Source organism: Equus asinus, chromosome 1 (genome assembly GCF_041296235.1).
Source record: "Equus asinus isolate D_3611 breed Donkey chromosome 1, EquAss-T2T_v2, whole genome shotgun sequence".
In the NCBI taxonomy this organism is placed as follows: Eukaryota; Metazoa; Chordata; class Mammalia; order Perissodactyla; family Equidae; genus Equus; species Equus asinus.
The window spans coordinates 186,534,979-186,549,573 of NC_091790.1; the positions used below are offsets into that span (position 1 = coordinate 186,534,979).

General features: G+C 51.0%; 1 protein-coding gene across 2 annotated transcripts in view; it reads right to left on the reverse strand.

Annotated features, from left to right (window-relative positions):
• Nucleotides 1–14,595, reverse strand: part of PLXNA4 (plexin A4) — a 428,442-nt gene that overhangs the window by 350,639 nt on the left and 63,208 nt on the right. For both annotated transcript variants that reach the window (XM_014840844.3, XM_070513683.1), the window contains exon 2: nucleotides 10,280–11,545. In XM_014840844.3, the coding sequence (XP_014696330.3) occupies nucleotides 10,280–11,464 (1,185 nt within the window). In that variant the 5' untranslated portion in view covers nucleotides 11,465–11,545. The remainder of the gene's footprint in view (nucleotides 1–10,279; nucleotides 11,546–14,595) is intronic.

The following is a 14,595-nucleotide window of genomic DNA, read 5'->3' on the forward strand; positions in this document are numbered from 1 at the left end:
GGCCAAGCCCAGTTCTGAGTTCTCTACGCAGTACACAGCACGTGGCCGCTTTTCACACACCATGCTATTTCAGAGAAGGAAAACAACTTAAGACCTTAGAATCCAACAGCCCCATTTTACAGAAGAGGAGACTGAGGCCTAGAGAGTGAAAGGACCCACCTCGTGATCTATCAAGTTATGAGAAAATAGGCACCAGCACCCCAAGTTCCAAGTCCAGAAGAAAAAAAACTGATCTTACGTACAGGCTTCCTCTGGGGTTGCTGGAGGGCGGCCCCAAAGAACCCTGCTCCAGGATCAGAGGACCTATTCTCAGGACCAGAGACCGCACAGGCCTCCAGCTCTCTTCCTGCTGTTCAGGATGAGTGCTCTGCCCTCTGCGACCTCTGGAAGGAACTAGCTCTCCCCTCCCGAGGAGGCCCTTGGCCAGTCATCGGTGGGCTTCCTTCTTTCCTGGGCCTGTTTGTCCCAAAAGGTCTTTAGATTCTTCCTGCTCAGCAGTCCTAAATTTCTTCCCATTAATTAATAACACTTACATACACACACACGTATACACACACACACACCCTGGGAGCTGACCACAGCAGATCTCTGCTGGAAATGGGGAATCAGTGGGATTTCTTTTTAAAGGGAGATATTCATCAGACCAGCTATAGTAGCTCATGTCCATATACCGACTCCCGCTGTACCGCTCTGCAGTACAGGAAGAGCACGATCACCCACTTATTGGGGGCCAGAGCTCAGAGATGATCGCTGACCCATACAGTGTTCACAAATGTACCAGGTTCAGATGCCCACAATGTGCCTGCCCCTTGAGATGACTGTGCGCCCTCCGAGGGCAGGGGAAGAGGTAAGCAGAGTCCTCAGGGAGGCAGAAACAGCTGGGGAGGCTCTAGCAGGTTTAGGTTTACTCTCATCAGAAAGCCTCTGACTCCATGAAATATTGCCATGTGCTCGAACGCTCGTCTCTGTAACCAAGAAAGAAAGAAAAATATTGGACTATACAACCCTCTGATTGCGTCACTGCTCTTCATAAATTTTCCTTTCTCTTTCATGATTTCTAGCTCTCCCCTGAAGGTCTGTCCATGGCCCACGCTGCCCACGGGGGATGAACTCTCTTGAGAGCCAGAGAGGTCGTGCAACAGGCGAAGGGTGGCCCACACCTCAGCCGTGAGCACAGACGGCGGTCGGAAATGGAAGGTGAGAATGAGGGCTCATCAGCTTTGTTACTAATGCATTATCTCAGAATGATCCTTTATTGTGTCTTTTTCAATGAGATTGTAGGAAAATGAATGTGTACAGAGAAAGAGAAGGGAAGCCAGCAAACCACAGCCACAATAACCTAGTTAGACAAACACGTTTCTGGAGGGACTTCATGAAAAGTGTCTCAGGGTTGGAAAAATAACCCAACAACTTATACCAAGCTTCCCAAGAACCAAGTGCCCTGTTTCTAAGCATCTCAGAAAGGAATGATACTGAAATATAGGATGGAAGGTTATGGTGTTTTAGGAGCTCTGTGTGTGTGTATGTGGCTTAGGATGCAAACATCCATTGAATTAATGCACTTCACTACCTATGGAACAATGAAAGCAATTTGCTAAAAGCGACACTTATTTTTATACTCATTTGGATATTTCCATGTGTTTTGAGACTGTCTGTGGCCCAATCCCACCAGATACCTAAGTGGTCTTTCACTCCCCATGATAACAAGCTATCCTTCTAACGGGAAACTAATGCCACTAATTTGAGCTGCTTTCCCAGGAGAGGGGCATTCAACCACGCACTCTCTCCGCAGGCCTGGCTGTGACCAAGAGTGAGCTGTAGCAATGCACCCCTCCTAGGAGCTGCTGAGCATAGCAGTCAGAAAGCAGCTCCAACTCAGGCTCCCAGGGGTTAAACCCATGACCTTTTCCTCTTTGGCTCAGCTGCTGAGAGCCTGGGTTCCTCCCTATGACAAGCAGACAGGGCCATCACACCATGACCAAAGCTATGGGCCAGCCAAGCAAGAAAATCAGGACCCAAACTCCACTGGCCCAGTTCTGCAGATGGCCATCATGCAGGGCGAGTCCAACAGCCAACACTGAACCCATGGGAAATACCAGGGAAGGACTCTCTGGATTGGAAATGGAACCAAGCAAAACCCACTTGGGTGCCGCCCCTCTCCTTTTGCACCTTCATTTCAGAGGTTTCCAGTGCCTACCTGTCAAGGGCAAAGAAACCCCACACAGCCCATCTATCCCAGGTTCCCAGTCCCCTCCCAGCCTAGTGCAGACAACCTCAGCCGCCACTAAAACTGTAATTGGAGTGGGGCACGCCAAGATGATTAAGTTTGTGTGTTTCCTGGCGGGTGCTGGGAAGTGGCCCCACTCGCCAGGCTGAATTATGGGGTAGGTCATTCCCTTGTTAGAGGGAGTAAATTTTATTAGCCCCACTCTTGTTGCCGCGCATCTTCCCCTCTAGCTCCTCAGGCCCGTGTTTGAGTCTGGATAATGTTGCCGCACGCGGGATAAATCAGCCGAACAAATCCCATTATATTTTGGAACACTGACAGAGACATAGTAATGACACCGAGACCCGGAAAAGATGTGGGCTTTCTTCTCTCCCGCTGATCCCGTTTCATGTATGGGGACAGCATGCGGGGCCCCGTTCACTAGGAAAATACATGCAAATCGAGAGGCCGAATGGAGAACTCCTTTCGTTGTCTTTTTCTCTTCTCTCCACTAACTTTGTTAATGAAAAGAAACAAGCGTCCTGTCTCGACATGTAGTCATTCCCTCTGCCTTACAAAAACTAAGGGACACCTGGAGGTAACAGCAGGGAGGTCTGGCCCGAAATGGAGTCTCTCCTTCAAATGGCTTAACTTAGCATTCCTAACGTGTGCCAGAGGGAAAGGAAGGCAAGCGGAGCATATTCCAGGCCTGGGATCCTGAGCGTAACATCTGGGTTAGGCCCAGCCCAAATGTCTCAAAAGCAGATATTGGTGGAGAAAAAATAGAAGTACAAAATCCCAGCAATGTTATTAAGTCCCTTTCTGTCCCACCAGGTAGTTATTATAACCAGAGAAGAACATGCGGATGGTGCTCTGAAGATGTTTAAGCATCCTACAAATATAAGGGGCTCTGTGTCTATCATTATTTATTAATGTCTATGTATTTCTCTTTCCTTAGGAGTCTCAGCACACTTTATTAAAGGGATATTATTTTACCACCTCTGTCTTGAAGATGAAAGGTATAATTCAAAGCAAAAGGAAACTGCTCACCAGCCCAGTGACCTCTCACGAGCTGGGGCTGGCGGGGGCCCAAAGGTCCAGACTCTCAGGCCAGTATTTAGCCAAGACGCCACCCTGTGAGGATGGCAGGAATTGAAGGAAAGGCCAAGAAACGCAGATCCGGATTGTTAAGTTGGGCTGGCCTGTGTGCTGATTGAAGGAGAGGCTCGCCTGCCAATTTGGGCTGGGCTATCGTACACCGTGTGGGGCTCGTGTGTGCACAAGTATGTGTGTGCACATGAGAGAGAAATCTCGCTGTATTAGCTGCTTCACGTAGTGTGTGTGTGTGTGTGTGTGTGTGAGGGAGAATAAGTCACAGAAAGAGGGAGACAGAGGGAGCCTCCGAGATGACAGTGCACAGAGTGAGTACTTGAGGTAGTGAAACACAGTAGAGAGAGCAACGGAGAAACAGAGGGCAAAGGACACTGAGAAAGTGACTCAGACATCCAGAACAGGGAGAAGGCGTGTGCACACGTGGGTGTGTCCTGGGGTTCACGAAGTAGATGTCTGGGCATTAGGATGCACCATTGCATGGCCCCACACCCTAATTTCTCACTTGGCAAAGCCTGTACTGAGGTCTCTTGGCAGCTGTCTGTATTAAAATTCTACGTAGGTAATTCCGGGGTCCTGTCACTCTCTCTGCTGACCTGATGGGCTCCAAGGTGGCATCCTAGGAGGACATCTCCAGCCTAGAAGGCCAACCCCAAAATCTTTCCTCTTACCAGGCCCAACACATCACCCAGGCCTTGGCCACCATCCTGTACCCCAAAGAACCATGTGTACTTAGCTGGAATGCAATTTTCATTGTAAACCCCACTGGCCAAAAGGAGAAAGGTAGGTGGCCTTGTCAACTGAATACCTGAAACAGAAGCCATTTCAAGGAGGAGTCGGGGGAAGACTTGACTCTATTAAGATTGAGGTTGGGATATGGCAGCGCCCCAAATGCTAAGCCAGAAGTCTGGAGTATGGGGCCAATGGGCTGTGAGGGGTGCATGCTTGGGCTTATGTGAAAGGAGATTTGTGGTGTGTGTTCTCACTGGGACTTAAGTGTGGGATACGGTGTGCATTTTTAGTGGACCATGGAGTGTGTGAGTGAGTGTGTGTGTGTGTGTATATATATATGTGTGTGTGTGTGTGTGTGTGTGTGTGTGTGTGTGTGTGTGCGCATGCGCACATCTGTGTGAAAAGTAGTGGAGATGAGAAAGAAGGGCTGGGCAGGCAAGAGGAGGATTTCCTGGTCTGAGAGAGGAGAGTGGCTGAGCAGAAAGAGAAAACCCTGCCTAGTGCCATAAACAACAGGATACACCCCATCTAGTCAGAGCTGCACTTCCTGCCAACAGGGAAAAGCAAACACCCCAAGCAGACTGGCAGAAACCAGCACCAGGAGCCTGGGAGGGCTGCCTGGTCATTCCGGATGCTCACTCTCATGGAGTTTCAGGATCCCAGGCGCCAGACAGACCTGAGTGAGCATCCAGACTGGGATGGGAGGCCAGCCTGAGTCCAGGGTGGTGACCTTGTCTGGGATCTAAGAGTCAAAGCATCAGCACACATGAATGGGGTTCCCCTTCACCAACTCCTCCCCATAGGACAGGAAAAGCTTGCGGCTAAAAATCAAAAGCCCAGTCCCTTGTGCCTCTGTGAACCTGTGGGGCTGGGCAGGGCTGGCGGGTAAACTCGAAGTCAGACAGGCGCCTGGTCTAGCAAGGGTTCTCCACCAGGGGCTTCCGGAAACGTAAAATCTTTTCTAGTTCTCGCAGACTGGGGAGTCCCATCGGCACTTAGTGATCTAGGGCCCAGGACGGTAAACGCCTGGCAATGCCCAGACAGTCCTTGCACCATGAATTCTCCCATCCCAGACGCTACCACCACACTATTGAGAAACACCAGCGGGAAAGCACCGGGCTGAGAATTAGCATGCATAGCAGGTTCCGGTCCATGAATTACACAATCTTGAGTGAAGTATTTGACTTTTCTGTTCCTCTGTCTCGCCAACTGGAGAGGCTGTCTGTCTCTTCTATTATCCTACAGCCCTGGTAGGAGAAGGAAAGGAGGAGATGAAGCCCTCTGTAAACTCTCAGGCACTCTACAAACTCCCTCATGGCATTGTCAGGCAGCTCAGAGGCCACCACTCTCTGCTCCCACTATTGAGGCTTGGCAGGTGCGAGGCAGTGATTCTGAGTAATAGCGTCAGCCCATGGACCTACATTTTCTGTTGGAAGGTCACTTTGAGTTCAAGTCTTAGGGGAAGTTTAAGAAGCTGATTTTTGCCCCATCCAGCCTTATCAGCACTAAAGCCAACACTACCTAACTCCTGTGTCCACTTCTCAATTGGTTCCAAACTCAGGGGAGGTTTAAATGGAGTGAGACATGGTCACGCCCATGACCACAGCCACAGTTCTCCTCACACAGGCCATAATGACCTGTTGGGTGCATCTCCGTCTGGGTTTTTAGGCTCCTGGAGACTGATGTCGTTTCATGATTCTTAGCATCCTCCAGGAGTGAGTACATTGCCAAGAGCCTAATAAATGTTTCATCCACTCATTAAGTCATTTGGAGGCAATAGGGCTGTCCTTCTGTAAGGTTACCCCAGAAGGCTGAAGAAAGGTTGAGGAGGTATCAACATCACGCCTAAGGGACTCTAGGATGCCAGGCCGCTTGGCCCATGTAGACTGCAAGAGCCTTGGCCCACAGCAGCCCACTCTCCAGCCTGGCTGCCCTACTCCAGGTCAGGAGTGTCAGGGCTAGGAGCTGTCACCTCGGTCCACTCAGGGCCATGGCACATGACAGACGCCGCAGGCTATGGGCTCCTCATCCAAATTGTCACATGCTCTGCAGACAGAGACTTTCAGGAGCCTGCGTGGCAGCCTTCAAAGGGACTAGAGACGGAGACCATCACAGTGCTGAGCAGCAGAAATAGAGAAATTACATCATTATCATTAACCTACCTGGATGCTCATCAGCAAAGGGCCTGGGGTTGGTCTTTAGTCCCCTGAATCCCAAGACAAACTGGGGCCCCTGGCTGATCCCTCTAGGACCCTTCTTCTGCCCATGCCCTCCTGGGATCCTTAGAGCAATTATCAGATGTTAGCCCATTTGTTCTTGGATGCTTCTTTCCATTCAGGCTGGAAAAACCAGGACAGAGGAAAAGAATGGCCCAGAAGGCAAAGGGAGAAGCAGCTACCAGCCCCCACAAGCACCAGAAAATACCCCGGCTGCTTCCCCCACCTCTACATCCAATACCCACTCAGGGATCTGCACCTGCAACATGCATTTACATTCCTGGCAACACATTCCCACTAGGAGGCCACTCCTACCCAGCCAGCCCTTATCTCTGGTGTGGGCTCAGCCAGCCTTTCTGATTCACCTGACATAAAAACAACAGGGAGCTCTCTGAAGGCCTGCAGACTGAGCTCCAGCCTCACAGTCCAACACTTCTCCCTCTGCCTGGTCACCAGGCTGTAGCCCACCACGTGGCTCCACGGATGCTCCATGGCATGGCAGGCCGAGTCGCACAGGTGTTCTCTTCCCTGAACACAGCCAAAGGGGCAGCTGAGGCCTAGTGAGGGGGTCAGGGGCCCCAGGGCTTATACTGCTCCCTGCTCTGAGTTCTGGAGGCATGAGTTCAGGGGGAAGGAATATGGGTCCCAGGAAATGGAAGGGGCCAGAAAAGCCAGAAGAGTACCATGGGATGAGCATTCTAGCTTAGGGAAATAGGACAACAGGAGCACCACAAAAATAAATCACTTGTCAAAAGGTACAAGCTCCCAGTTATAAAATAAATAAGTCCTACAGATGTAATGTACAACATGGTGACTATAGTTAATAACACTATATTGTTTATTTGAAAGTTGCTAAGAGAGTAGATCTTAAAAGTCCTCATCACAAGAAAAAAAATTGTAACTATGCGTGGTTAACTAGACTTATTGTGGTGATCATTTTGCAATATATACAAATATTAAATCATTATGTTGTACACCTGAAACTAATACAATGTTATATGTCAATTATATCTCAATTTGAAAAAAATAAACCACTAATCATACCCTCTTTTCCAGCTCTTTGAGTTGTAACTATGATAAAACCCACAGGGGGCCCCTACCCTAAAGATACAAGTCCTAAAATCAACCTCCTGGGCCTTCCACTTCCATCCTCCATCTTCCTACAGCTGAAACGCCACAGCACAGAGGCCTCTGAGATTCGGTTCCGCTTCACAGTCCTCAAAGGAATCTTGGATTTAGAGGCAAAAAAGAACTCCAGAGTTCATCTCATTCATCCCTGACTCAAGGCAGGAAGGGAAAAGGGAAAAGAACCCAAGAGCCATGTGAATGGGTGGAGGAAAAGCTGGGTTTGCCTACAAGGGCCCTTGATGGAGACGCTCGGGAGGCTGGCCTTGCTGATGGTGTGTGAAACATGTGTGGTCTGAGCTGAGGCCAAATGAATTGTAGCTGAACGTCGGAGCAAAGGAACTCGAGTATCAGCCAAATCAAAGGAAACTGATACTGTGCATTAAAAGCCAGTGTGGCCTTTTCGACTGGCTGGGGAGACAGCCCTAGGCCTGTGCAGAGTTTCTGGCCTCCTCCTTTCTGCTCTCAGCCTGAACTTGCCTCTAACTTGAAAGGGCTAATTAAAGCCAAAAGAAAAATCAAAAGCTTGTTATCTGGCTCCATTACTCCCAGTCTTGGCATTACCCTGTCTTGCAAAGCCGTTTTCCCTCTGTTCACTCCAAGGCCATCATGCGGTTTGGGGACCTGCAGCTCTGCAGACGTCCCTGATGAACTTCGCTTTTTGAATTGTGGCAGGGAGCAAGGATGGGACAAACACCTGCCCATGGGCAGCCAGGCTGATCTCTGCAGCTGATTTTACTCCCCAAAGCATTGCCCAAAAACACGGGATTAGAGCAAGTTTTCTACAGAAAAGTGTCTACAGAAAAAAAACAGCAACCCCACTGATCTCAAAAGAACTATTTATTGAGCAAGCACACAGCATAAACTTGCCATTTTCTAACATAGGGTGCACGTGTGCATGCTCAAGGGGGTATCCATTGCCTATGTGCACACGTGCCTACGTAGCTGTACGTGTGTGCAAGTGTGGTGATGAGAGGCAAGGGGGATTCTCCTCAAGTGCTGTCTCCGCCATTCACGCACAAGATATGTGACCTTGAGCAATCCATTGCCTTTTCTGGGCCTCAGAATGAAGGTAAAGAACAGGGGATCTCTAAGGGCCTTCCCCAGGCCAACGTTCTAATGCATTTCCCCAGGGACCTACGCTTGCGTGTGTAACAGACAAACACGCAGCACAGCATCTGGCCTGTCATTTATTGCCTTCATTTGGGAGCCATCCATGGTGCCCAAGTTCATAAACCTGTCTCATAAACTCTCTTGAGTGGATCAGCTACTGCGCCAAATCAAAGGCTCCAAAAGACATGTCACCTGCTAGGACGCAGCAGATGCAGCAGAGTTCCCTCAGTTCTCTGGCCCGGCCATGATTGCCAATTTGTTGCTTCCTTCTTTGGCCCATGGCACCTCTCCCATTTCCTTTGTGACACTAGGGGTCTCCTGGCTTTTCTGGACCTCCAAGAAGAAATGGAGGTAACTGGAAAACTCAGCTCAGACCACTGGGAAACAGCTGGAGCCTAAATGTTAGGACACCAAAGGCAAACTTTGCCAAGCCCCTTCTTCTCCGCCACCCTGACGCCAAATCCCAGTGACTGGAGGAGTGGCCTCATGGCACGCTGGGGCAGGGGGTGCCAGCATCCTCTGAGACCTGCTTGGGAAGTCGCCATACTTCATGGAGGGAAACTCACACTTTTTAAATCAATCCAAATACATCTTCCTAATATGAAATTCCACCAACGTTTAACTAGGAGTCAAGAATCACATCTGTGTAAACGCATCCTTCTACCTGATGGGTAAATTTTCCTTTCTTCTCTCTACATTAAGATTATAGGATAGATTTTCTCAAACTAGGCTCACAATTTTTTAAATGGATAATAAAAAAGAAAAAAGGAAAGGAGAGTGACATAGGGCACAGAAGATGCCAACAGTTGAGGCTTCCAAGTCACTTGAAAAATGATTGAGAAAAAACAGAACCTTTTCAAAGATGAACAGAAGTCAAGCCACAGAAAGGCAGCTGCTTTTCACGTCGGATCACAAGTGAGTTAGGCTGGGAGAGGCAGGAGGCTGTGATCACCCAGCAAGGCAGCAGCCTGAGGTCCACTCTGTCCCTTGGGCCCCAGGGGCCCTGCGAAGGCCTCCTACACCAACCCTTCTTCTCCCCTGCCTGTTTCTGTCAGCACTTCTGCCACCCGGAACTGTTCCGTGGCTGCTTCCTAACTTTGTGACATGTCTCTTCCATGGAAATGTGGACACAGAAGATGCTTAATAAATGCTGTTTTCTAAGCAAGCTCTGCTTTCCCCTCAGTTCACTGGCCTCTCACCTACTTCTTCTGCTCTCCTTTTGCCATTTCCTAAAGATACATAGGGGACTTATAACTCTCCTGAACTTCTCTATCTACCCCAAATGTGGCAGGACCAGCTCCATTACTCCCAGTAACGGTTTTATTCTAAGCTCCCTCCCCACTCCCTCACTGGTTTTATTCTAAGTTCCCAGGAAAGTGATTGGCAGGCATGGTCCGTGAGAAGAGTGGGTACCCGTCTTGTCCTACAGCACACAGTGACCTCACCTTCCACAGTGCCTGGTGCATATGACATCTAAACAACACGATTCCCACCTGCTCCTAGCACTCCCTCCTATAACCCATGAGCCAACACGGAACAGAGGAAAGGACCCTGATAGGAAATCCATGTTTTAGGTCTAGTCTGACTCTTACACACTCAGTCATAGTCACAGCATGTTTGAGATGGCGATGATCCGAGCCTGATGAGACCAGAGACAGGTATATATCCTGTCCCATCTGAAAAGTGGGATGGGTGATTTCACATTCCGTGGAGGCCACAGGCTGGGGCCCTCCCACCACACTGCACCATCTGGCCCACAGGCCCTCCCCTGACTCACCGCGCTGCTGCAGGGAATGTCCTTCACCTTGAGCCAGGCCAGGTCCAGTGTGCCCTCGCCCCGGTAGCAAGACTGCAGCCGCTCCTTAATGCGGTCATTGATCTGCTTCAAGATGAAGATGCACAGGGCCGACTCATCCAGGGATTTCATTTTCCGCTTCTGGCCTTTGGAGAAGACAGTGAAAAGGAGGTCGTCCTCTGAATGGACTCCGAGGGTCTGGGCGAGCACGGCTCCGGCTTTGGACAGGTAGGCGGCCTGCAGCAAGCGGTACTCCACCCCACCGCGCTCGCAGCCGATGGGCACCTCCACGTAGGAGTTGAACGCGGTGTCTTCCTTGCAAAGCCTCACGAGCTTGGATGTATAAACCTGTTCCTTTGTGGTGGAGCCCGGGGGAGACACCATCTCAGGCTGAAGGGTCAAAAAGTAGACAAAGTTGCCACTGCTGAAGCCATAGACGTAGTAGATATCGAAGTCGGGGATGACAGTGAAGGTGTCCGAAGGGATCTTAATCATCGAGGCCACAAACTCATCGTGGAAGACGTAAGCGAACATGCCATCTGCCTCCGAGTTCTTGGTCAGCTTCCGGCTGGAGATGGTAGGGAAATATTCTGGCTTCCCATCCACCGCAGTGGCAATGAAGAGCTTGTCGTCCAGGTTGCTATAGGAGACGATCACTCCAAAGACAGAACCGCTCTCGTTGACTCCCGACAGGTAGTGTTCCTTCTTGTGAAATGGCTCCCCCAGCTTGAAGAGGTCCTCCAGCCTCAGGAGCTTGCAGATGCCTTGATAGAGGCTCCCACAAGCAATCAGCCTGTTCTCCTTGTAGTCTATTAGGAGCATCTTGTTGACATTGTTGGTGGTGGTCAGGGGCTCGTTGCATGTCTGGACGATGCGGGGTGGGTAACACTTGGGGTTGTCCTCGTCTGGCCCTGTCTGGTGGGTCACCAAGACCTTCAGGTCACTGGAGAGCTTGTAGATCCGGTTGACGGCCCCCAAGTAAATGTGCCCTGTCCTTTCATCCACCACCAGGTGGTTGAAGCCCTCAGCTGGCTCCCCACGGAATGTGACAAAAGACCGCTTCTGGGACAGCGGGGGTGGCTGCCGGGAGAGCAGAGTAGAGGAGCCCATCCCCACCATCAGGAGATGGGAGAGCAGGCAAGTCCAGTTCCAAGGCATGGCTTTCATTTCAGAGACGGGTCCTTGTAGCACGGTAGCTCTTGGCACAGCGGGCTCCTCGGAGGGCCAGGACGCAGGAGTGGAGGCTCCCTGCAGGGGAAAGGAAAGATGTGATGCTGGATAACAACAGCAGTGGCTTAGTTTCACCCCATAGCCTGTCTGGCTGGACCCTCAAAGCATTCTGCATGCGCGGAAGCAGAGAACTGCACTACGGGAAGCTGGAGGCTGAGGCACCTGTCCCCCATGGGTGTGTGGGACAGCCAGAGCTGGGTGGCACAGCCCCAGGAGGGTCCTTCAATGATAATAATAGTCATAATAGTGATAATGGTAATAGTGGTGATGACAATGATAAACAACCATTGACTGCCGAGCATCTGACTTTGTGTCAGTCACTGTCCAGCACCTTCCAGAGACTCTCATTTCATCTTACACACCCTTCAGTACTGGGTCTCTTCCACCTGCCCCTCCAGATCTGCTCCCCACCCTTCTCTGCGTCCGGGAGGCTGACCTGTGTGGACCATATGCCCACAGGCTCCCTGCCCTCGGGCCTGATTAGGTGCAGCCAGTGGGGAGCGTCAGCAGCAGGCTGGCGGGAGAGGAGAGGACAGGAGGAGCAGAGGGGCTGCACGCACTGGCCACCACCATCATCAAGGTCATGTTGCCCTGGGCAGGCCTCTCCACATGGCCTCTCTGTCTCTAGGGTCTGTGGACCACCTCCTGCCCACCCCCATTTGCTCCTATCTGTGGATCACCTCCTGCCCGCCCCCATTTGGTCCTAGAGGAAGTAACGGGGCCTCACTATTCCTACCTCCAAATACTGCCCTGCCTCTTAAGGAGCCACACCTTTGTCAAGAGCCCTTTTATTAACCTTTGTGCAAATGACCGAATTTGCTGTGCCATTTCCTGCTGGGACCCCGACTCCAGACCTCTGAAGGTAATGTTATCCCTATGCTATAGCTGAGGGAAGTTGTGCACCTTGCACGGCTAAAAGCCGCAGAGGCTGATTCAAACCCAGCAGACTACATTTGTAGCCGGTTCTCATTCTCACCTACTAAAGCGTCTCAGTTTACCCCAGCAGGGCACAGAGGGGGACGTACACCGCTTACTGTTCCTAGGCAGCAGAAGAGTTCGAACAACGCCTTCTCCACGGCTGTCCATTATGGCCCGGCCCCCTGGGTCTGCACCCACTGCCGGAGAAGGTTGTCCTCTGCACTGCCCGCTGCCTGCTTGTGCGGGAGGCCAAACCAAAACCCACATCCTCTACTCCTTTGTGCCGCAACAGCAACCAGGTCCTCTGGGTCCGCCGCCCGGCTCCAGGCCTGGTGTCATTTTAACGAGGCAGATCCTGGCTACCTCCCACAGTGGGGCCTCCTCTCAGAGGTTTTCATTAAAGGGAGAGAACAAATGCTCTAAGAAGTGGTCAAGTGAGTAAGTAAATAACTCCCCAGGAACAAACTAGCTTTCCATCCTAACGGTCTCATTCATTTCCGTTCAAGATGCTTTCTGCGTGTGTTTCCAGAGGACGGCTTCATATTCCTCCCAGTTGGGGAGAGATCAGGACAGGAAACGGCAATATCTTATTTGGGGGCATCTCAGCTCTGTGGAATTTCTCTCGTTTACCCCCAAACGCCTCAAAAACGGGGTTTTGGGAAGAGGTGGACCACTGAGCAACAGGAAACCCCCCAGCAGGGAGAGAACATGACGTTAGATGGAAAACCAAGTGAAGAAAGAAGACAACAAAGACTTGACATTGTCGGCTGGAATCCCAGTGAAAGCCACAGGTCTTCTCGAGCAAACATCAGAGGAGGACTCCGCAGACGGTCCTGCCAGTTGAGGGCCTCCATTCATTCCCCCGTGTGGCAAAGACTTGCTCAGGGCACACAAAACATGCAAGACACCATGGGACCCAAGGACAGCCGCGGCTGGATGGGGCACTCAAAGAACTTGCAGTCAGGTTGGGCAGACACCACCGGAACCTACATTACTCAGACAATGAAAAGTTATGTGATGACCACAGGGCACTTCAGAAGTTCGCATGAGGAAAGCTGACTTGTAACCTGGGGTGAAGGAGCAAGGAGAAGGCTGTGGGAGGCCTTGGGGAACGGATGGCATTCAGGCCGAGCCATGAACTTGGAGAGGACATGCAGAGCTGGGAGAGAAGGGCCTCCTTGGGGAGGGGTCAGTGTAGCAGAAGCCTGGGCATGACAAACAGGGTGTGCACCAAGAAGAGTCTGGGAAACGTAGTTCAGGAGAGTCAGGTGGAAGATACGACTGGAAAGAGAAACCACAGCCTTGCCAGGATGTCCCTGGGAGGTTGAGACTAAAATGCATGGAAATGAGGAAAGAAACTTAAAGGAAAAGAGCTCAGGCCCCCAGAGAGGAGCCTCCCCGTTTCTGTCAGTTTACCCTTTGTGGAGGGGATAGAGTTTGGAGCTGAGGGCTGTGGGCTCCGTGAGGGCAGGGCCCGCCAGCCTGGCTCACTAGCATATCCACAGCACCAGACCTGCACTGGACACATAGCAGAGACTCAATAAGTGTTTTCGGATGGGCAGGAGGAGGGAAAGGAAGCAAGGAGGGGTATGAGTATCTGTGCATCGCTTACCATAGGCCAGGCCCCGTGCCAATGTGTGCACATGGAGGGCCTCACCTGAGCATCACAAGTGTTTGCTGGGCTCAGGATTGTTTCACTCATTTTTTCAGGTGAGGAAACTTTAGCTCTGAAGGGCATGTGGCTAACAGTGGCCGACCTGGGGGTGAAACCCAGGTTTCTATCACCCCAAAACCCATAGTCTTTCTAGAAATGCACAATTCCAGAGCTTAGAATGTAGAGCCCTCAGAAGCCCCTTTGAATTCATATAAGTCACCCCACACAGAAATTCCAGGACAGCACCCAGGAATACCTCTGCACCAGCTCTGTAGCAGGACAGCAAAGCCCCGGGGACACACAGGGCATACCTGGCAGGGAGCACCTCTTGGGGCAGGCACCACTATTTACCTCTAGACAATGTGTTAACAACGGGGAAGCGCCTGGCACAGGGCCTCGGCCTGGCACACAGTAAGTGCTTATCAAATGATAGTGGTTGTTGTTGACAAGATTGAAACAAGTTTTAGAAGATTAGGATTATGACAACGAGATGGTA